At 42.9% G+C, this 22,076-nt stretch overlaps 1 protein-coding gene and 1 long non-coding RNA gene across 5 annotated transcripts in view; one reads left to right on the plus strand and one right to left on the minus strand.

The window, feature by feature from the left end:
* Positions 1-4,679: 4,679 nt before the first annotated feature.
* The window catches only part of NPR3 (natriuretic peptide receptor 3), a 60,976-nt gene continuing 43,579 nt past the window's right edge, over positions 4,680-22,076 (minus strand). For 2 of the 3 annotated variants that reach the window (XM_058679952.1, XM_058679949.1), the window contains exons 4-8: positions 17,288-17,423; positions 10,812-10,906; positions 8,494-8,629; positions 6,420-6,507; positions 4,680-5,445 (exon numbers count right to left, since the gene is read on the minus strand). In XM_058679952.1, the coding sequence (XP_058535935.1) occupies positions 5,334-5,445; positions 6,420-6,507; positions 8,494-8,629; positions 10,812-10,906; positions 17,288-17,423 (567 nt within the window). In that variant the 3' untranslated portion in view covers positions 4,680-5,333. The remainder of the gene's footprint in view (positions 5,446-6,419; positions 6,508-8,493; positions 8,630-10,811; positions 10,907-17,287; positions 17,424-22,076) is intronic. The other variant, XM_058679951.1, reaches the window with a different exon arrangement.
* Positions 9,763-22,076, plus strand: part of LOC131483062 (uncharacterized) — a 33,546-nt gene continuing 21,232 nt past the window's right edge. The window contains exons 1-3 of one of the 2 annotated variants that reach the window (XR_009247494.1): positions 9,763-9,934; positions 17,188-17,441; positions 21,722-21,931. This is a non-coding gene — a long non-coding RNA (uncharacterized LOC131483062). Of the gene's footprint in view, positions 9,935-17,187; positions 17,442-21,721; positions 21,932-22,076 lie in introns of those variants that run through there. The other variant, XR_009247493.1, reaches the window with a different exon arrangement.

Raw genomic sequence — 22,076 nt, forward strand, 5'->3', positions numbered from 1 at the left:
CTGCTTCCCAAGGTACTCCAATAGGGAATGCAGGCATCCTAGATGGTATCTCAAGCACTAGGCCAAATACCCATCTTCGAGTAGAAATTCATGCCTCTGTTCAGGGTTATCATTCAAATGCTGCAATGCATCATACCCACTCATTGAGCTTTTACTTAGATTAGGTCTAGGAAAACAGAATGTCCTCAAACAATATGGATATGTGCAATGTATGTTGGTTGAATTATAAACAGGAAAAGATTTCTGTGGGATGTACTTTTTTAATGGGAACACATTGTTATACTCCAAGGATGTGGCATTCTTGCTTAATAGAAACATTTACAAGAACACATACTCATTTATAGCCAACACCAAATGAAAAAGATGTTTTAAATGACCAGTTTGCACCAGAAATAAAATACATTATACAAAACAGGGGTTATATCCACAGTTATTAATTCTCATTTTCTACACAAAATGACAATAAATTAGATCACATTATATGCAGATAGCTCTACTTACATAAGAATAATAAACCATATGCAGCATATGCAACTTCTTTCTTCACTTCCCTACCAAACTCATGGTCAGTTTATATTGTTGGAAAGTCCTGTTTATACTAATAATGAGTAACATGGGCCGGGGCCAAGTGCTGCAGAACCGCCCCTCCACAGTGTGTGCCTCGTGACCTCTTGACTTCCATCAAAGCTCAGATGCACAGAACCCACCACAGACGCTGACAGATGCGCAGCACCCTGCCCTGCCCCTTGCTGTGACAGCACATCGTTCCTGTCTTGTGAAGATCTTCCCATCAACAATATGTAGGCCACTCTACTTCAAAATCTTTCTCTGCATCCCCTGCTCACATTTTATGTGTTATGACAGCTTTGTTCTCCTGGTAAATACAAAACAATTTGATACCCTCTGGGGTGATTTACACTCAGTAGGTGGACCCTTCATCCCTTGTGCATAGGCATTTAGCTTTCACAATGTGAATCAAAACAAAGCAACACTTTCTGCTGTCTCTTGATTCTGCTTGTTTAGGTTCTCCCCTAGAGATCACCCCACACCTGACACATCAAAGACTCATTCTCCGTTGAAACCTTTTCGTTGTTTTGGGGGGAAAAAAAAAGCATAAAATGTGGGTGTAAGTAGCCTCAGCTAGTTTGGAATGATTTTCCTTCAGTTTGAATTAACATCAGTGATTCATGAGAAATTCAAACAGACGTCTCTCTAGCACCTTTCAAATGCTGTCTGATTTCTGTAAAAGACATTTGTGAAATCTGCACACTGAAAACCAAAGCTGAACTTTTTTTGGGCGCACGCACACCATAGGCTGATGTTGCACAAAGAGCTTGCATGGCCAATTTAACATGAGAGTTCCAACTCAAAACCTGCTGCCTTACAGCCAGTATTGTTCCATCTCTTTCACTCAGGAGGTGGGAGGCCTACTCTTGTGTTTCCACCTGCATGAGCAAACATGCTGACACACCATTGGAGATGTGACAGAGGGTGGATGGGAGTGGTGGGAAGAAGAAGTCAGGACAGAGGCAGCCGGCAAAGCCACCCTCTTGTGTTTCTTTTGGAGAATCACGCTCCTGACTCCTCTTTGGTGCTTCCCAAGCTCCTTACATAGACTGACTGTAGGAAACTAAATTTTTAGTCTGTTCTAAAGACCATGTGAAAAATAAAGCTGTCCCTGTCTGAGTACCGTCTCCTTCACTCTGCTTCCTCACTTTAAAACATCTCCTGTACTTTTAGGCATTTTCTCTTTTTCCCACTGAGCAGGAAATTCAGTTCTTTATCAACTTTCTTATCATGGCCTGAACCACAGGGGTTAACTAAATAAAATCCATGAATCATGGATCAGGAGGCCTAATTTTAGTTGGCATTTGCCTTCATGTTCACCTACAATCAGGAACTGTGTCTTCTATGTCCCCAAAAATATGGAAACTCATGCCTTCCTGTTTATGGATTTGTTCTTAATACCAGTGGTAGAATATTCTGTGTGGTCTCTTAAAAAGACTGCCACGAGAAGCCAGTGTCTACTCACTTTTAAAAGATGATGAGGTCCCTGAAACTTGCCTTCTGAATCGCTGCCACTGGCTGCCTGTGTTCTATACAATGACCTTAATTCTACTACCGCCTATAAGCCCTACGTGCCCCCAAATCTGCCACAAGCAGCAAGAAAGTGGTATGTTGAGCGAGGAAGGCAACTGTGGAAAACTAACAACCCTGGAAGCCTGGCAAGGGGGAGACGTGACTGGCATCAGCATGCCCAAGTTTCAAATTTAAGAGGAGAAAGAAGCATTCTTTTTTCATACATTTCTGCTCTTCCTCCATTCAATAAAAACGTTTTGGAAATGTAAAGGGGTATGGGCTTTGGAACCATGTCTAAAGTTCAAATAAGAACTGTTGATGGTTCTACAAGAGAAATAAAATGTGTACAGGGCTTTCCTGATGAAGCCTGTGCCCAGGTCAAGGGAAGAAGTGAACTCTCTGAATAAAGTTCTTTCAAGATAGAAGTTATCATCCAGGGAAAGATTTTACTTCCGAGTTCCTCTCTGTCCCCTCAGAATCCAAAAAGACAATGACAACCATAAAACTAATACTTGTTTATACACCAAAAAAGTACATACTCCTTTGGATCTGTGTCAATATAAGCTTGTTGCACCAGATGAGAAAATATTCATAAAATAGCCTTTTGAATTCTAAACACCCTAGATTTCAGGATTTAAAAAAAGTTATAAAAATTATTTAAGAACTGAAGTCCTATTTATTTTACAGTATGGTAAGTGGATCCTTGCAGAATATGACTGATTAGTTGTCTAAGATGTTGCAGCACAATTGGAAGATGAAATTGCAAAATACAATCTTGAAAAATCTCACACCAGAGTGAACTTGTGGCCAACACCTAAACTTTTTGCAGTATTTTCCCCAATTTTATGAAATTATCAAAACTGTTTGGCATTTTGTTGACCATATCAAGATTTCAAGAATATATATAAACAATATATGATAGATGTGTAAATCAACATTTAAAATCAGTTACATTTGCTTTAAAATGGGGAGAGGATGGCATCCAAAACCAAGAAACTTTGTGATTTTTACAAGAATAAATTCTTACCTTTCTTTAAGATCTTATCTAGAGATATAATATTAAGCTTAGAATTATTCTTCGGCCTGCAATAAAAGTAAATGGCATTTCCTCTAGTTTGCTAGTGGGCCATCATGTAAATTCTAGAATGACTGAACAAGTCCAGAACCCAAAGTGTTCTCCACCCTTCCCCAAAATTCAGGATATAGGCACAATAAAAAATTATTATCTCTAAAGGAGACAGAACATATCATGAGGAATTTCAATGAGAGAGAAATAACCTCTCCAGTTCCAATGACTGATAATATGCCACTCCTTCCATTTTGCTTTCATCTGAGGGAATCCCAGCCATCAAATACTTTGTTGTCCAGGATTTTAATTACCAACTCTCTTCCCCCATTAGGATGTAGCATCACGATCTTTCTTGCCTTCTTTTTTCATCCTCTTTTGAGTCCAGCACTCTTTCTTTTGCCTCTAGTGTGACATACTGCAGCACTGCTGTTTTGATTCGTCACAGTTCGTTCTTCTAGCCTGTCTCCCATTCTGTCATGCCCTCACCCCTTTGAAGGCAGTGGGCTGAGGCATAGCCCTCTGGGAAAGACAAATCAGGCGAGGCCCAGCACATGGAGCAGCCACTCTTTTCCTCCCCCAACCTCCATGCTCCAACTCCCCTGTGTCTCGTCCTCTCTTTTCTAGATATTAAGATCCTCTTCAAAAATGCTTTTCAAAGGCTCAAAATGTTGTTGAGGACATTTCCTAATCATAGAATGACAAGGTGGCACACTCATGTGACACTTCCTTTTCTTTCCTTGTTGTCAATTTTCCTCAAAGCTCTAAGTGAAAAACAACAATCTGCATATAATCCCGTGTGCAGCGTACTGTGTGCAAAGTAGTTCTCCAGGAAATCCCTATTCAAAGTTGTCCCAAATCCTTACACCCACACCTGCCCCTCTGTTACAGATCATTGTTGGATGCCCCCAGAATTCTACAGGGTTGACTGGAAATGAATACTCACAAAAGAGACACATAAACCTACCCCCCACAACCTGCAAACAAAAATATTATTAAAGGGAAAAAAAGCAAACATCACTGTGAGTTCTGGTAAATACCAAGTGTATATTTTTTCAATTTGCCATTTCTGTCTTATTGACAAATTCTAGCTCTCTCTAAAGTTGTTCTCATGGGAAAAAGGCTACCTCCCTTTAAAACTCTGCCTAATTCTAATAATTTATTCCTCTTGATCTTAAAACTCATCATCTGGCCAGAACTGAAATGAGTGCAGCTCTACAATAGCTTGCGTTTTAAATGGTTCAAAGATGAAATGGTTTTAAATGGCTGCATTCTCATAGAGTTCATAATCTAAATACATCTCCACATCTTTGTAGTTAAAGTAGCAGTTAGCATTTGGCTATGACCAGGGGAAGAGAGAAACAGAAAGAAAAAGAGATATCTCTCATCATTACTGGTTTGTTGCACACTTGACCCATGTTTTTAAAATATAAGTGAAATTTAATCTTCAAAATGAAAAAATAGACACATTTTCTAATATCAAAATATAAGATTAAGATACTTAAAATGTTAGTGTGAAATAAGGCTTTTACACACAAACACAAACAGAATTCAGATTTGTTTTTCTTATATAAATCCTCCTACATCACTAATATTTACAACTGTCCAGAGTAGCTTTTCCGAGACACTGAGACGAGGAAAAAACTCCTTTTCAAGATTCGAAGTCAGAACCTGAATGTAGACATAGGACACAGCAGCCCTCAACCAGCCCTCCTCCATCAGCTCGAGACAGCCGTGGTCTATTTGAGACCTTCCCATTCCATTCCCTTCTTCTTGGGTGTTAAATCCTGTCCAAAGATATTCTACTTATAAAAATGACCTTTATTCTAGCTATAGAACATGATCATTTAGGAAAATCACATTTTATGTCCTTGTATGAAACGCCCCCAAGAGCCATCAAGATACGCAGACATCAGATTTGTACAACAGAAATCCAATTCTATGCCCTTGAAGCAGCATAAACACTTGACAGAGTGACATCATATCCTTATATCTGTCATGAGATGAAAAGCCGAGAGGCAGATGGTGATGAAAAACAGTTCCTGAGCTTCTTCAAAATGTTGAAAGCGAAATGCTGCTTAAAAGAACAATCCTTCGGCTCCACTGATGTCTTTCATTCCATCTATCTTAAGGAATCTCAGGCAGAATGAAAAAAAAATATTTATTTAGGCTTCTTATATAGCTTCTTTTAAGCCACTGAAAAATGGGATCTGATGGAATCTTCCCTTAACTCCCGATGTTTTCCAACATTACTTTCTTCTTGCTGGTTTCGCCTCTCAATGGTTATTCTGTATTTCTTCCTGGGTAAAGGGAAAGTGAATATAGAAATAAAAACTCACTTGGTTACAAAATACTATGGTTTCTCTTACAAAGAATGCCCTCAAGGGACATCTGGGTTTGGTCTGACAAATGAGAAGTGACAGAATATGAACCCCTGGTCAAAGATTAAAGTAGTGTGCCCCTGGGCACTATGCCCTCTCTCAAGGGGGAAAATTGGCATGCTTTCCAAAACGCCACAGAACAAAACTTCTCCTTTTTCCCTGGGTGTCTTTGTGGGTTAAGTCTTGTCAATTGTGCCACACACATGCTCCCTGACTCCCAGGAAATGCCCTAGATAAAGATCAGATTAGCTGTCCTGTGACTAGATGAGTACAATTGTTCCCACAAGGGTTCACACACACCCAGAATTGAATGATTTCTAAGTCACAAACCCAGTCACCAAAAAGTACAAAACAAGGGCCTGCTCTCAGAGTATAGCACCAATCACTGCTTATATAGGTACACTGATTAGAACTGCATGACTCTGGAGACCAGCCCATAGGGACAGTTAAGTTCATGGGTCTGCCAAATACAACGTGCACATCAGCCTGCGAGCATAGGTCATTCCCCACTGAGAAGGTGAACCCAGACCCCTATTCCTGAACTATGAGAAGCCTGAGAATAAGAAAGTTAATTTCCACCCCCACCCCCAAAGTCTGTATTTCTTCTCCACTTCTGCATTTATTTGTGGGTGGTAGGAATTGCTTTTGGGATATCTGTGAACAGAGGATGCCAATGTCCTATAGGGTGTCACACTGGAAAATCATAACTCTCATAGCCAACATTGCTAACTCACTGACCACCAAGTTCAGGAACACACCCCAAGAATGGCTTACGTCTTTTAACCACCATGCTTCTTGGGTAAAAGAAAAATGTGAAGAAATCACAGAGAGGATCCTGCACACAGAAGTGACAAAGGTAGTAAAGGAACATGAACTATAGGAACAATTCTCACCTGAAAAAGTAGAAGGCCATTAGCAAGCCCGCTCCTAGCAGGGCCCCAACAACAATGCCTGTCACGGCAGACTCCTCTAGACCACCTGCTTGGGAAAAAGCACACATCAGGGTTCATTTTGAGAAAGAGCTGGAAGTATCTCATCTTTCACTCACAGAAAGGTGATTCTAAGTCCCAGTCGAGGCAAATTTTTTCTTTTTATTTAGAAAGGTATTCTAGGATGTCTTGTATTTATATATTTCTTAGCCAAGTGCAAAGCTAAAGAAGCCTTTGAGAAAGTATTTAAAAAGCGATTACAAGACAGTGGACACAACAGGGAAAACACCAGATTTAAGAGGGATTTGTGGAGGGGGGAGGAAAGCAGTGTTGTAGTAGTATAGCTTGTAAAGCCACTCCCAGCAACCCATATGGTTCTAGTCCACAGCTTGTACAGCAAAGGCAGTCCAAGTGCTTAGGCCTCTGCACTCAGGCGGAGACCTTGGAAGAGGCTACTGGTTCCAGCCTTCCAATTGACCAAGCTCCAGACACTGCAGCCATGGAAGGGGAGTGAATCAACAGATTAAATTTCTCTCTCTCTCTCTTTCTCTCTCTCTAATTGTGATTTTCAAGAACATTAATGTTTTTTTGAAAAAGAGTAATCTGAGGGAAAAAATGAAAGCAAGATTACAGATCCATCTACTCTTGCGAGTTTATAACCAAGGAAAATAAACAGAGGGACCACATTCCTGATCTGGCACTTTATTTTCACAGATGGATGTGACACTTCCACATGCTGGATTTGGTGAAAAAGTCCTTGGGGCAGTGTTCCGGTTTTAGACATTCTCTCACCAAAGCCGAAGTTCACATTAAAATAGGAAGAACAATTTGAAATACTCAAATTCAGTAGTGTCCTAGATTCATAAGAAGGATTAAATAGCTGGCTAATGCATAAAGCAAATGGCCCTCGATGCATTATCTCCTTTAATACTCAAAACAACCCCAAGAATTCTTTCATTTACATATGGGGAAACTGAGGCCAAAGGAAGTAAACTCTCCCGGTGACAGAACGGGATGAAGTTTCCAATCCAGGTCAGAACCTACAGGGACTGTGTTCTTCATGCCAGCTCCTTCCTTGCTATAGCTACTGCATGAAAAGAAACATTTGAAAGAGGATGCTCACTTACATAAAACACACCTGCCTGAGTATTAGCTGACACTGAGCATCGAACCTGGATGGTTGATCCTCACAGTGCTTTCCCTTGCTAGTTGGAAAAATTCTTCACTAAATCTGTGGTTTCTAACAATCTTCCAACTCATAAGCAGCTTTTGAGAATGTCCACTTCCAGGGCATCACTTAAGATACCCATACCATGTGTCAGGATGCCAGGTTTGGTTCCTGCTACTCTGTGCTTCTGATGCATCCTCATGCAGACACATCTGGGAGGAGGAAGTGGACTATGCCTCCAGTGTTGGGATCCTTTCACTCACATGGGAGACCCAGAAGGAGTTCCTGGCTCCTGGCTTTGGCCTGGCCTCGGCCCAGCTGCTGTGGGTATGGGGGGCATGCACCAGTGGATCTCTGTCTCTCTCTCTCTCTCCTACTCCACCTTTAAAATCATCTTTTTAAAAATGTCCACCTGCTTCTCTATACGTGAGATTGTTCCTATCTAACATAACTTTCTCTTTATTTGCCAGTTTGTAAATGTTCGAGTATTTCAGATGGTATTCTCTGTTCTGAGGCTTTGGAGGATAACAGAACTTTGCAGATGAGATCCCCTACAAGAACCGAGACGGTGAATGAATATTTAGTCATGGGTCTTCCGTAAAAGTAGAAACCCAAACAACTAAGGGACAGCAGGAAGGGATGTAAAACAAGAGTGAAGATTTCTATCATTTGGAGAGAATAGAGGGGAGGGAAGACCCGGGGGCAGGGCTCTGGTATAGGGGAATGCAAGGCTGTGGGTTGTTGTCACCTTGGTCTAAGGAGCGTGACCATCCAGCTCACAAGTTCCTGGAGGACACTCGTGTGCTAACCTCACATTGCCCTGAGACTTGAGATGAGAAAGCACAGAGCAAATTAAGTCTCTGAACTTACATGATTTGCAAGGAGAGCTGTTCGTGTGCTCCACAAGTCTGGTTTCATCTATTCTCAATTTCAAAGGTCCCCAGGGATATTTGACATTTGGCCGCATTTCAAAACGACCTTCTTTTCCAAAGTAATCCCCAATAACCTAGAGGAAGGCAAAAAGTAAACAACTGTATGCACACAGAGAGACAAGCTGTAAGGGTAAAGTTGACTGTTCACACAATCTGTGCAACTCTTCCTCAAAGGCTCAACTGGAGCCAACCGGCTGCCAGATGGATCAGACCGCACCAACTTACCTCCCGGGGCAGGGACCCCGTAAGGGGCCCAGGGAGGCTTTCCTGCTGCACGCAATAACTGTAATGATGTGTTCCTGAGCATGTGGTAACCTGAATTCACTAAGCATGTCTCTAGATGGACATAGGTGAGTGAGAACAGTGGGTCCTCATGGCAGGCCAAGTGGCCTGTGGTGTGGATGATGTGGACAGGTGAAAGTGGAGTCACCATGGACAGGGCTCCCACCAGCATCCCCCCCCCTCCCCCACCGGGTATCCTTTTGTTGCAAGGACAGAGGGATTTTTTTTTTCCTACAAAATCAACAAGCTTAAAGTTATGGCTCAATGGACAGAGCACTGTCTCGACCATCTGCCCAGAGCAGCCCACATGATCTGTAGATCAGTAAGGCTCAGCGGACATGTGAGAACAATGAAGGGGACCCAGGGCCCACAGAACACCCAGCCTGAGCAGCTGATGGGTACCCAGTCCCACACCTGGATCAACTCAGCATGCAATGGAATACCCCAAGGCTTTCAGGGACAACCTGTCTCCAAGAGGTGGCCCAAGTTCCAATCTGCTGCTGGGGAACTCACTGATTCTCACCCCTATTCTGGGTTGACTTCTTTCCTCCTATTAGGTCCTTAGACGCATGTAATAATTAGTCTTTTAAGGCTCAGTCCCAGGGTCACCCTTCAGTTTCTGGTTAAAATGACTGTTGAATCAACTGTCCAAACCCTTATCTGGAAGAATCTTCCAAAAGAAACCAGCTTCTCAGGATTTTTTTCTCTTTTGTCTGGACAAGCACACACAGCTCCTAGGTACCCTGTGGCCTCTCCCTCATTCTCTGTTTCTACTGTTAAAGGTCCAGGTGGATCTCACAGGTCTGTCAGGTCACAGTGAGAAGAATTCTAGATCCTAGCAGGATAAAAATCGCTGGCAGACACCAACCACGTACCAAGTGTTCTATATAGCCTCACAATGGACTGTGACAGACCATTACCACCCACCTTCTCCTAGTGAGCAGACTGGAACATAGAGGAGACTCCACAAGGGGGAGGGGATGGGAATCATTCCAGAAACACAAGGAAGCCTGGGTAGTCTGGGTTCTCCCACAAAGGCCAGGCATGAGGCAACCAAGAGGAAGACAGCAACTCTCACATGTTGGAGCCCACAACAGGTAAGCAGAAGCAGGACCCTGGGCCCTCAGGACACGCAGAGCAAGAGCATGATGTGCTGAAACACTGCATGCTTGTGTATATGCATAGATAGCATATGTGTATGCATGCATATGCATGTAAATAACATGCATGTGTTATGTAATCCATGCACATATTTATGCAATATGTATATTGACTATGTAATATGAATATAACATATACAAATAAATATATTTGTACATTTGTGCATATAGATTTCATATTGATACAGTTTTAGAATGTACCTGTGTATTTATTTATCATTTGAAATTTACATGGTACTTTTCTAGGTGTCATTTTCTCTGGTCCTTACAGCTGTCGTGTGACAGCAGCAAGAAAGACATAATGATTCCTTGATACAATTTACATGTTTCAAGGAGGCCACCCACCCCCATAAGCCTTGGAGCCTTCTCTTTGCAGCCAGAACATTCTTCTGTCTTGCTACCCTGAAACAAGTTATGTTTTGAAAGACTTACATGCGCTCAGTTTGATAACATCTACCCACCAAAAATAAAATAAAAATGATTCCAAGTGTTCTGGAAGAGGTACAGTGCACTTGGCTTCTGGTCTCCACCAAGCCTCCTACAGAGTGAAGGTGTGATGCCTGGTGGGTGCCGCATAAGTCTCCCTGCTCAGAATAAACATGGAACCCTTTCCTGAAGACTTTCCTCAACCAAAAGGGAGCTACTCCCATCTCCTAGAATCCCTACTCACTCCCCCGCCCCCTCCCCCATATTTTCAACTCGTTTTTGTTTAAAGGGGATAGGTCTTCAGACAAAAGGGCAACTACATTCTCAGAGTCCAAATAGACAGAAGCAGCAAGTGGTGCGGAGCAGCGGCCCACACCTGGATACTCACCTCCTGGGTGCCTGCTTCCATGTCAGTCATAGCAATCACAGAGAAGTCCCCATATCGGTCTCCATTGGCATCTATGGACACCTGCCCGGCAATCCCTAGAGGACGAGAGGGGAGGAGCTCCAAGTTAGTGACTTGGAATACGTCCACCTCCCCATGAAAACAAGAACATGAATTGACAGGATTTAAAAAAAGAAAAAAAAAACAAACTCCTCCCACAGGGCATCTCATCATTTCTGAACATTCTTGTTGGCATTTGGAAAGACATTGTAATTCCATCTGCATTCCTAAATTCTTAGCATTGTGTTCCATTAAAAAAAATAATGAGTCATCTTTGGGGAATATGTTTTCCAAAAAAATAAAAATTAAAGTCCATCTTGGATGCAGCCTACTTATCCTAGAATTTTGCATTTAGTTTTCTTACCCTGCAGAGTAAGAAAGAGAAGTACAGTGCATTCACACACTTGGCCAAGGGCTTGCATTGTCGCTAGACAAAAAGAAGCTCATCCCAGGCCCCATGCTCAGTGGACACACCATGCAGTGTGTGTTTTAATACCCAGCCTGCTCCATGGGTTGCTGGAGCCAATAGCTAGAAACTGCCTCTTCTGTTTTTCCCAGGGTCATTTTCATTCACAATTGATATGATCCGGAAGGTGACTGCTTGATGAATTAGTGCTACGAATGACAGACACTAAGCACTCTTTCCACTCAGGGAGGAGTAGCCTGGACTAAGAAATCAGTGTGTTCCCACCAGAATCTAACTGCTTCCATTTGAATCCCAGAGTTTTACTCGTACCAGCTTCATGACCTTGGGCAAGGGACTAAGTAGCTCTGCAAGCCTCAGCTTCCACCCCTGAAAAATAGGTAAAACAGCACCTCCCAAGCTGGAGGCTGTGGGGCTGATTAAATGAGATAAAGCAGGTCAAGCACTTTCAACACTTGCCTAAGGGAGGTTGGTTGTTTGCTTCCGCAAGTTGAGTATCCCTGATCAGAAATGTGTGAACCAGAGTGTTTGAGATGTTTGAAGTTTTTTGGATATAGATATAATGAGATTTTCCTGGGGGCAGGACCCAAGTCAAAACATGAAATTCCATGTATACCTTATATTCACACCCTAAAGATAACTTCAAATGATAATTTTAATAACTGCATGAAAGCTTCATGATATGGAATGTTCCACATACAGTCACAAGCTGTCTCAAGACTGCAGAGCATTTTGGATTCTGGACTTTGGATCTTCAGATTAGAAATGCACAACAACTATTTCTTCGCAGTTACTCTTCTTATTGCTGCACTTGGAGTTTGGTAGAAAACACCAGGCCACGCCCACAGCCCCCAAAGGCTGGAGAATTAGAGAGGAATCAGTCAAAAACAGGGAAAGGCACACTGGGGGATGAGGAAAGAAGCCTGTTCTAGGCAGGGAGGGTGGTTCCATGTTTAGAGAAGCACAACAGTCAAAAGGACTAGAACTTTGAGATTTCTGGGGCTACAATCCATGTATACAGAGGAACAAAGCTAGAGGTAAGGCTGGGTACCAATTTGCTTTTGCCAGCCGTAGTGACTTAGGGAAAATAATTCATGGTGGCTTAGGGTATTTGTTAAGTTAAAGCAACTATGTATCACTGACTAATATTAAATATGTCACTGAATAGGAGAATGCAGACAACAGCCACATTCTAATGAATAAACAGGATTCACGTCCTCTCCTCTTACATGGTAGAAGAGTATGTGTTGTTTTCAGCTGGTGTTTCTACTAACTTGGCCCGGAAGTCCTGACTCCTCTAGTCAAATGAAAGTCTAGGGAAAGGATCCCAAGGGAAAGTTCCATCATCCAGTGTGGTCTGGAGAGGGCAAGTATTTGGGTTTACTGTCCTTTGGGTTGTGGTTTGAAGACCCACTGGTTTTTCCAGAATTTGGTCTTCTTTGCTGGAAACAGAATGGAGTTACCATCCATCTTGATTTTCAGGTCTTAGTATGAAGACAAAAATAGTTACAACGACACAAACATCTCAAATGTGCATACTTGGATAATGTATAAAACTTATAGTGACAAATATTATTTTCTTTAAAAAATACATTGATCTCTAAGCACATGGCCTCTCCCACACCATCTGTTATTCACCCCCAAGGCATGCCTGGCAAAGTGTTTTGCAGAGAACTGTGTAAGACAAGTTGGCCCTCGTAAGCCAAGACCTCATTACATCTTTATGCTATTACAATTCTGCCAAGAAATGGGGTGAGATGCCTCAGGGTGGCCAATAATGCCAAGTGAGACTTAACCCGCGAGTATCACCCACAAGGTGAGACTGTGGAGCTCACAGCAGAATTTCCCTGTACATAAGTAATGAGATTGTCCACCCTCCTTTCTGTTTGCCTGTAGCAAAGCTCCAGGTCTGAGCCGCAGGCCTATTTACCTTGTCACCCTGACCTCTCACACAGAGGAAGCTCTGCCTCTTCCCAAGCCATTTATTGGAAGACTGGAGAGTTGATCACAGGTTTCACGGCAATAAACATCCAAATTTGTCCAATAACATCCAGAGTGTTTTTCCCTTAACAACTTAATGGTCACTTACAGTGGCCATTAAAATTAAAATCGGTTTTAATTTCAGGAAGGTTAGGAGTGTTTTTCTTCACATAGAGACCTTTAGAGTCCTTTTTGGGCCTACTCTTAAATGGATGGTTGTTTGGCAAATAAAATGGACTCTCCATACAATTCAGGCCCCAAACCCACCTTGGTTTCAATGATCTCTCCATGTGGATAAATGAGAGTCTAATTTTAGACTGAGCTCTACAGCTGATTGTTTTGGGACTCATTTCATGTTGCCTGCACAGACCTGATCCTCAAAGGGAATCATCAAGATGGACTATGAGAAAACTTAGCCCATGACCTGGTTCTAAATATTCAGGTTATTGTGGACACTTGTTCTCCCTCAGCATTGCCCTCCTGTGTCCCCAACCCTGGCTCCTGTCCCTATGTCAAATGACCAAGAACAAATCACCACACCATGCACTTAAAGCTGAGAGCAGGATATGGACTATCAAAAGTTGTGTCCACACACCAGTTTCTCAGTATGTTGTGCTTAACTTCTGGGAAACCTAACTGTGTCCCAATATGCCCCTTGAATTGCTCTATTGGATTCCAGCTTCTCAGCTAAAGCAGCCAGAGGGCAAGTCAGAACCCTGGAGATTTTATTACCCTTGTCTCACATCCTCTCTAAAATCAAAGGAGACCACCTCTGGTTTGGGAGAAGACATAAAGCCATCAAGAATAAATGAAATCCACCGCCTGCTGCCGTACCTACTACCCAGACAGCTCCAGCTTGAACCCAATACCTCCCCATTATCCCACCTTTTGCCACAGCATGAACACAAGCCACGGAATGAACACAAGCCACGGCAGTGAATGGATGAGATCCAAATGGGAAAGAATGGGCCCCACATCAAGACTTGGCAATCCTTGTCACTGTCATTAAAAAGGTTTGTCAGGCTTTGCAGTTAAGATGCTGGCATCCCAGTAGGAGTGAATGCTCCCTCTCCAGTCCCTGACTCCGACTTCCTGCTAATGCAGACCCTGGAAGGCAGTAATAACAGATCAAGTGATTGGGCCTATGCCACCCTCCCTGCTCCCAGCTTTGGTCTTGGCCCAGCCTTCCTTGGCTGTTGCAGCTATTTGGGGAGAGAATGGAAGGTGTCTTTCTCTCTGTCTCTCTGTCTCTCATAAATACAATGCTTAAAAACCTGAAGAGTTGGAAGTGTAATTACAAATAGAGAACTATCTCAATCCACTAAAGGGCTAAAGGAAAAGTGACCATGATGTAGAATGGAATGAGCTCTTGGCAGTCATTAGTCAGTGCCACCTCCTCATTCAACGGGTAAAAAAAGAGAACTGAGATTCCTAGTTAGTAACTAGGATTCAGGCTTCCTGATTGGATCCTTGGCTCAGCCATCAGCCCCTCACATCAGTAGTTTTCCAATGTTGCCTGCTTTCCCCCTCCCCGCCACACACACACACACACACACACACACACACACACACACACACAGTGTTATAGTTTATTTCCCACAGAGCAGCCCTTAGGACTCTTCTTTAAAGACACAAAGCAGGTCATTCACTCACAACCTTCCAGGGCGCTGTCTCAGCAAGTCTTCCAGAATCCCAAGATCTGGCCATCACCATTCTTGGGGTTGCACTCCTATGCATTGGCCCCAGCTGAAGCTTCAGCCACATAGTCTCCCTAGGCATACTTCACCCCGTCTCAGCAGGTACACTAGTGGTCTCTTCACCTGCTGCTTCCTCTGCTGTGCTCACTCCCAACCTCCATAGTGCTTATCTGTCTTTCCTCCCTCCTCGACTCAGCTGCCAATCCTACAAAGACCTGCTATGGCCACTCCACACTGCCCCTTCTAATACTATAGAACTCCCTACTCTGCTTCATTTTATAGCTCACAAAATTACATATTTATTACGTTATAGCCTGCCTCTCCCTTGCCTCCTCCACCTGCACATTAAGCTCAACCTATTGCAGGGAATGTCTTTGATTTGCTGAGCAACACTTTGGTCTTAGAATGGCGCTCAGTGAATAGGTGGGTAAGTGGATAGATATAAACTTGACATCTGCAAGGCACCATAACCAGATTATCCCATAGTGACTCTCTAGTTAATTTTTTTTTGAGTGTCAGTGTGTTGAGAGAAAACAATAACTCATATATACACTGTTGGCAAGATTATAGATTAATAGAATTCTTGAAGATATTTGGCAATATCAAGTATACTTTGACAAGCACCAACATACTTTTGGACTAGGAATGTTCCCTGCTGGAAACACAAAAATTCATCAAGATGTGTAAGAGGCTTGTGACAGCACATTGCATAAGAGTGAAAACTGTAAACAATTCAGGTGGCCACCAGTAGAAAACTGGTCAAAAAAATTCTTGCCCATCCATTTGGTGGGACAACACATAGCTGTAATTTTTAAGCAGGCTACATCTACAGATGTTTATAAAGAAAAATTATTTGACTTGACATGCAAATGAAATAAACAATGAAAAATGCCATTCCTGGCCAGATCTCTTTTGTGTAAAACATTGTAGATGAGACATCCAAATGCTTATGTGTTGGTAGAAGGCATAAAATCTTTGTATACATATTCATGAGAAATTGTTAATAATGATTACACTAGGGTGGGAAGGAAAGCTTTCAATTTTCATTTGGTACATTTCAGTACTGTTCGAATTTTCTAGCCAAGAACAGTCTCATTCTTGTACAATTTCTAAAAGTCAACAGAAGTCACCTGAGCAGTAAGATTATGGGTCCCTTGTTGTTGTTTCTATACTTCTCCATTCTTTAAAAAAGTTATTAAAAATGGTATTTACTGATTTAGGAATAAAATAAAAGCTCTTGGACCTGTTATGCATTGAGCTACCAGGTTTGGTCATAACTAATCTTTGAGTTTCACCAATAAACACTGCACAGAGAAACATATATTTAAATTAATGTGTGTTTTAAAACTAATCACATCTCTTCCAAAATAATTGCCCTGTTGTGAACGAGGCATGGGTTATGCGTAATTTTTAAAACTTCTCCCAAAGATTTATTTTTATTTGAAAAGCAGATTTTATAGAGAGAGAAGACAAGACAGAAAGATCTTCCATCCACTGGTGTATTCCACGAAAGACCTCAAAAGAGCTGAGCTGATCCAAAACCAGGAGCCAGAATTTTCTTCTGGGTCTCCCACATGGGTACAAGTGTCCAAGGATTTGAGCCACCCACCACTGCTTTCCTAGGCCATAAGCAGGGATCAAAAGCTGAATCAGAAGTGAAGCAGTCAGGACATAAACTGGTGCCCATATGGGATGTTGGTGCCAGCCCTGTGTTAGTAGTAATTTTAAGAAGCCTAGAGTCTGGACCTGCACTGTGGAGTAGCAAGTTAGGCTTCCACTTGTAATACCAGCACCCCATATCAGAGTGCTGGTCTGAGTCCTGGCTCCCCTGCTCCAAATTCAGCTTCATGTTCATGTGTCTGGGAAAGCAACAGAAGATGGTTCCAATACCTGAACTCCTGTCACCCAAATGGGAGACCAAGGTGGAGTTCCAGGCTCCTGGCTTCAGTCTGGAGCAGCCCAGCCATTGGACAATTTGGGGAGTGGAAGATAGATGAAAGATCTCTGTCTCTCTTATCACTGTGCACTTCAAAATAAATAAGTTCTTTTTTTTAAAAAAAAAAAAAGCATAGAGTTGTTATCTAAACCACCAGAAGGAGAGGAAATATTTCCTGTTTCAGTGAGACTTTCAGAACACTTTCATGAGCATTATCTCATCAGATTCTCACAACAAGCCTGTAAAGTGAGTTGATCTTGATGTACTATCCTTTCTTTACAGTTGAACAGGAAAGGCCTCATAGCTGGAATGGAGGGGGGAAAAAAACAACACAGGACCTGGGAAGAAGCAGCTCAGTGGGTCTTACAGCCTGAATCCCCACCTTCAAATGTTCTGTTCCAAGTCTGCTGGATGATTTTCCCTCCATCCTTCTTGCTGTAACCAGCTCTGAGTACTTCGTGTAAAGCCAGGACGTAGAGCAGGATGGCATCGTGGAATCCTTCAACAAACATGTTAACCTGTAAAGGAAACCACAGGTGGGTGAGCCCAAGCTTCACATGACTCATTCGGGAACTACATGAGCAAATCAAGAAAGTTAACAAGAGAGACTTGGGGGTCTCTGAGCAGTTGCAGAGGTGGGCAGCTGGTAAGAGTCGTGTTATGGCTTTCCTGGAACTAGATGGATAAGGAAAGTCCTTCCCCAGTTGGGGAATTTGTAAAGCAGACATTATAGCACTCAAGAAGACTGTGCATGGTAACCAGGCTAGGTAGTCCAGGGACATGGGTTGCACAGATGTTCTCCTATCCCACATTCACTTTGCCGCTCAAGCCAACCTAACTCCAACCTCCACAGGGCTTTCTCCACCTTCAAAAACCTTCATGATCTCACCATTCTCACATGTAGAACATGACTGAAAGAACAGTTGGATCCATTCATTCATCCTTGGCTCCTCTTGAACACCTGCTCACATGCTAGTGTCAAAGATACAGAGAAAAAAAGGTTGTTGCAGAGAAAGGTAGACAACGCCATCTCTGCCTGCCCAGTGTTCGCATCCTCTCTTCAGCAGTGTCTCAGGCTCTCCTTCTAATTGAGTTTTTAGCGGTTCCAGTGCATCTGACTACTTCCTACCACTACTGCTATTCCTTCTCCCTGTTAAGCTCAAAGGGCGGGAGTGGAAAACAGGCTTGGGCTGTTGATTTATTCCAATTGAGTCCCAACTCCAAATAACCCTCACCTGCAAGAAACTTAACAGTTGAATAAACATAAACACTAGTTGTGTGAACTTGGGGAAAGTTGCTTGATCTCTCTGAACTTCCTTTCCTCTGTATGTTGACAATGAGACTAGTAGCTGCTTTGGGGTATAGTTGAAAGAACTACCAGTGTATTTCAAACAGACAATGGAATTGAGATAAGTTTGTTGGGGTGCCTTTGTATAATATCTTTTCACAATATGTTATTGAAATCCAAGCCTTTATATTATGCATTTTTATATAGATTTGGATTTCAAAATTGTTCATATCAAAATAAACTGATTTCTTAATTCCATTTTCCACAAATTTTTTGAAGCCTCTTCATGAATAACACAGTAGCATAACAATTAGTATCATAAACCTGGTACATATTAAGTTTTCAAAAAACCATAAGCCAATACCACTAGGATTACTTGGAAGATTGATGGACAGAGAAGGCTCTTTGGTGTTGTTATAGACCTGTTCAGGACACAATAAGAATACAAAAGAGTATTTGGTTGATATTATGGGTGGAGGAGGAGCAGACAAGACAAGTGTTAACAGTGGTGGTGAAAGTTGGCTGAGTGCTGAAAATGAAGAGATGTTTCACAGATTGAGATACTGGAAAAATACCGAAGACAGAGTGATGTGGGAAAGGGCAGACTTGTTGCCCATTTCGACAGCCTAGTGTATTTTAGGAACTCTGGATGTTTTGCTGGCCTGGGGGAGCTAGAAGGACAAGCTCACAGCAGTAGCCTTGATTGGAGAGGCAAGGGGAAGTGGATCGTGGAGAACCAGGAGACCATACTGAAGAATGGAGGCTGTCTTCAACCAACACACCACGGCTTCGGTTTACTTTAGTTCTTCCCTTAATTCAGTCATAAACACCCATTGGCAAGTTCTAATGACACAAAACAACTTTCGAAACGCTGAGTAGCTCACAAACACACTCTTATTTTAAAAAGTACCAAATATATGCTTGCAGTGAAAGAATCTTGACTGAATTTGAACTGTAATACTGCAACAAGGTGGAGGAACCCACCATGGGGGGAGGGGTTGGGAGAATCCCAGACCCTATGAAACTATGTCACATAATGCAATGTAATTAATAAATTTTTAAAAGATTTATTCATTTTATTATAGCCAGATATACACAGAGGAGGAGAGACAGAGAGGAAGATCTTCCGTCCGATGATTCACTCCCCAAGTGAGCCGCAACGGGCTGATGCGCACCGATCCGATGCCCGGAACCAGGAACCTCTTCCGGGTCTCCCACGCGGGGGTGCAGTGTCCCAATGCATCGGGCCGTCCTCGACTGCTTTCCCAGGCCACAAGCAGGGAGCTGGATGGGAAGTGGAGCTTCCGGGATTAGAACCGGCGCCCATATGGGATCCCGGGGCTTTCAATGCGAGGACTTTAGCCGCTAGGCCACGCCGCCGGGCCCAATTAATAATTTTTTTAAAAGTACCAGATAATCAAACTTTCTGATGGGAAGGAGAAAAGAGATGAGAATGCAATGCAGGAGAATGAATAAGGCACTCCACAGAGGACCATGGTGGGACTCCTGGTGAGGCACTGCTTGCCCATCTTTAGGGAGAAACCATGTCAGAAGACAACCACAAGCAACCTCTTGTGTCACCTAATTCCAATGTGCATTTCCAGTAGGCACAGATCACTGTCAAGTTCCATGGACTCCTCTCACCCTAAGGGATTTCCGGTTTCTGCGATTCAGTGCTGGGAAGTAGTTTAGAATAACAAATGCTCTATCACTTCCTGGATGTGATTCTGTACACACTCTTCAGCTTGAGATGCTCATCTAGAACATAAGGGAAATACTAGTGCCTATCTTTGGGGTTGCTGCTAGATTTAAATGAATGAATGAATGAGTGTAAGAGACTCTCAAAGGGGTCTGACAAAGGCAGCACTCACTATTAGCTTCAGCGTGGCTGTTGCCCACAAAGGGGAGAGTGATCATCCTGGAAATCTTGCTTCATCCCAATAGCAGTATGAGAAAGCCAGTGATTTTTCTTAAAGGTGGAACATACTGTATTGCTGTTAAGCACACACTTAATAGAAACTAAGGCCCCTTCCTTCAGGCCTTGTTATCCCATGCAATTCGGATTTCCACAATGCCATGCCATGAATTTTGTCCAAGTACAGTAAGCACAGCCCAACTTAGTCAATCCCTCTGGCCCTCTGAGAGAAGAGGAGGGCAAGAGAGAGAGTTGGTTCACAGACCTCAACTGGGTGTACCCGCAACCCAATATTGACTCCAACACCTTTCCTAATCTTTTTAATTCTCAACCTCCTCATCTGTCAAGTTGGTCATCACCGGCAACTCACCCCATGGATCTCTTCTAGGGACTAAAGGAAATAGCAGACATAATATATTTAAAGCAGTTCTTGGGGCCACGAAAACCACTGGTAGACATTGGCTCTTGCTTTTAACTGTCAAGCAAAAAGTCTTGGAATCATTAATTTCACAGGCAATGAATCTACCAGTCAGAGATAATTTTCTGCTGCTTTGACTATGTTAATTCTATTTTCCAAAGGAATATAAACTTCTCACGTAGGCCATGAGTTTGTCATGACTTGAGAAATGCCTGCTGATGAATTTTAAGCACTAGTCTTTAGTAGTGTCATTTAATTCTCAGGCCACAGTGCATTTTTAAAATATATCTTTCCTTTGATAACTGCATGGAAAGCATCTTGCCATGTGGAATTACAGTGTTGTAGAATGCGAGTGGTGTAGGTGCTTGGTCTAACCCCTCGTCAAAAGGGCATTGCTGACCTCAGCCTGCTTGCTCTCCATGTTTGTCTATTTGCAGAAGCTCCTCGTTTCAAAGATGGTCACTGCTTAAACATCCAGCAGCTGAGCCCCTCCATACACCTTCTGGAAATCCTAGCCCAGGGCCACACACTTGTGGTCATCCATAGTCCTGGACATGTCCCTCAGCACCTCTCCATCGGGCCCTTCTGCGCTTTTCCTTTCTGATGTGCATTTACAAACCTTTGAGCATGCCCACAAATTAAGGTGATGAACAGTCATCTGGCCAAGAAAGGTGAATTTGACTGGCTTTGTCCCAACAGAGAGGACACGTGCCCAGATCTGAAAATGCACCCTCTGTCTTGATTTGCAAGTGGATCGAGAAATTCACCTTCTTCTCTCAAAGTGGCTGAGTGTCTCCCTCTCTTGCCAAAGTCAGCAAGAGACCTGCTGATCCCACCGAGGCTCACTGGCACCCCAGCCTGCTGCGGGGGAGGTTTCATCACACCTACCTCATTGGCCCCTCCAGCCAGAAGTGAAACCCTAGAGACTGCCTTTTCTCCAGAAGAACATTCTCACATTCACTCGTGTTTTCTAATGGGAGGAAAGCCCGTTAGCACATTATAGACACTGAAAATTAGATGTGTAAATTAAGGGGGCAAATGCAAAAAAAACTCCTCAACAGTACTAAGTTGCATTGAGAACACTTTGTGCTGAACCTCAGAACTGAAAGGAGCAAGGTCATCAGCCCCCTGACACTGCACACCTGAAGCTCAAAGTTCCAACTGGCACCCACCATGTTCTTGTTGTTTGTTGCAGAAAACGGGAATCCCTGTTCTAGGATCTGGCATCTTTTCTAACCAGAATGTCATTCCTGATCATCGTTGGCCACACTCTTCATGCAATCCCTAAATGCAGCCATTTCTCTGCTAGAAGCTGAATAAGCTGGGTTAGAAGAACACTGCAGTTTGTAGTCTGCCCTCAACAGCACCACTACGCTACAAGGACATGCACACACAGAACAGTGAAGTGGACCACCATGAGGGCCTAGCTCCCCCATGATCATTATTTATGCTGCAATTAAAGTGTGTGGCATTCAAACAAGCTAAAGAGCATTCACCATCTTCTATTCATTCTGGGAAGTTTGCCCAAAGGTAGCATACTCCTATTTAAC

The sequence above is a fragment of the Ochotona princeps genome, chromosome 23, assembly GCF_030435755.1.
Source record: "Ochotona princeps isolate mOchPri1 chromosome 23, mOchPri1.hap1, whole genome shotgun sequence".
Taxonomy (NCBI): Eukaryota; Metazoa; Chordata; class Mammalia; order Lagomorpha; family Ochotonidae; genus Ochotona; species Ochotona princeps.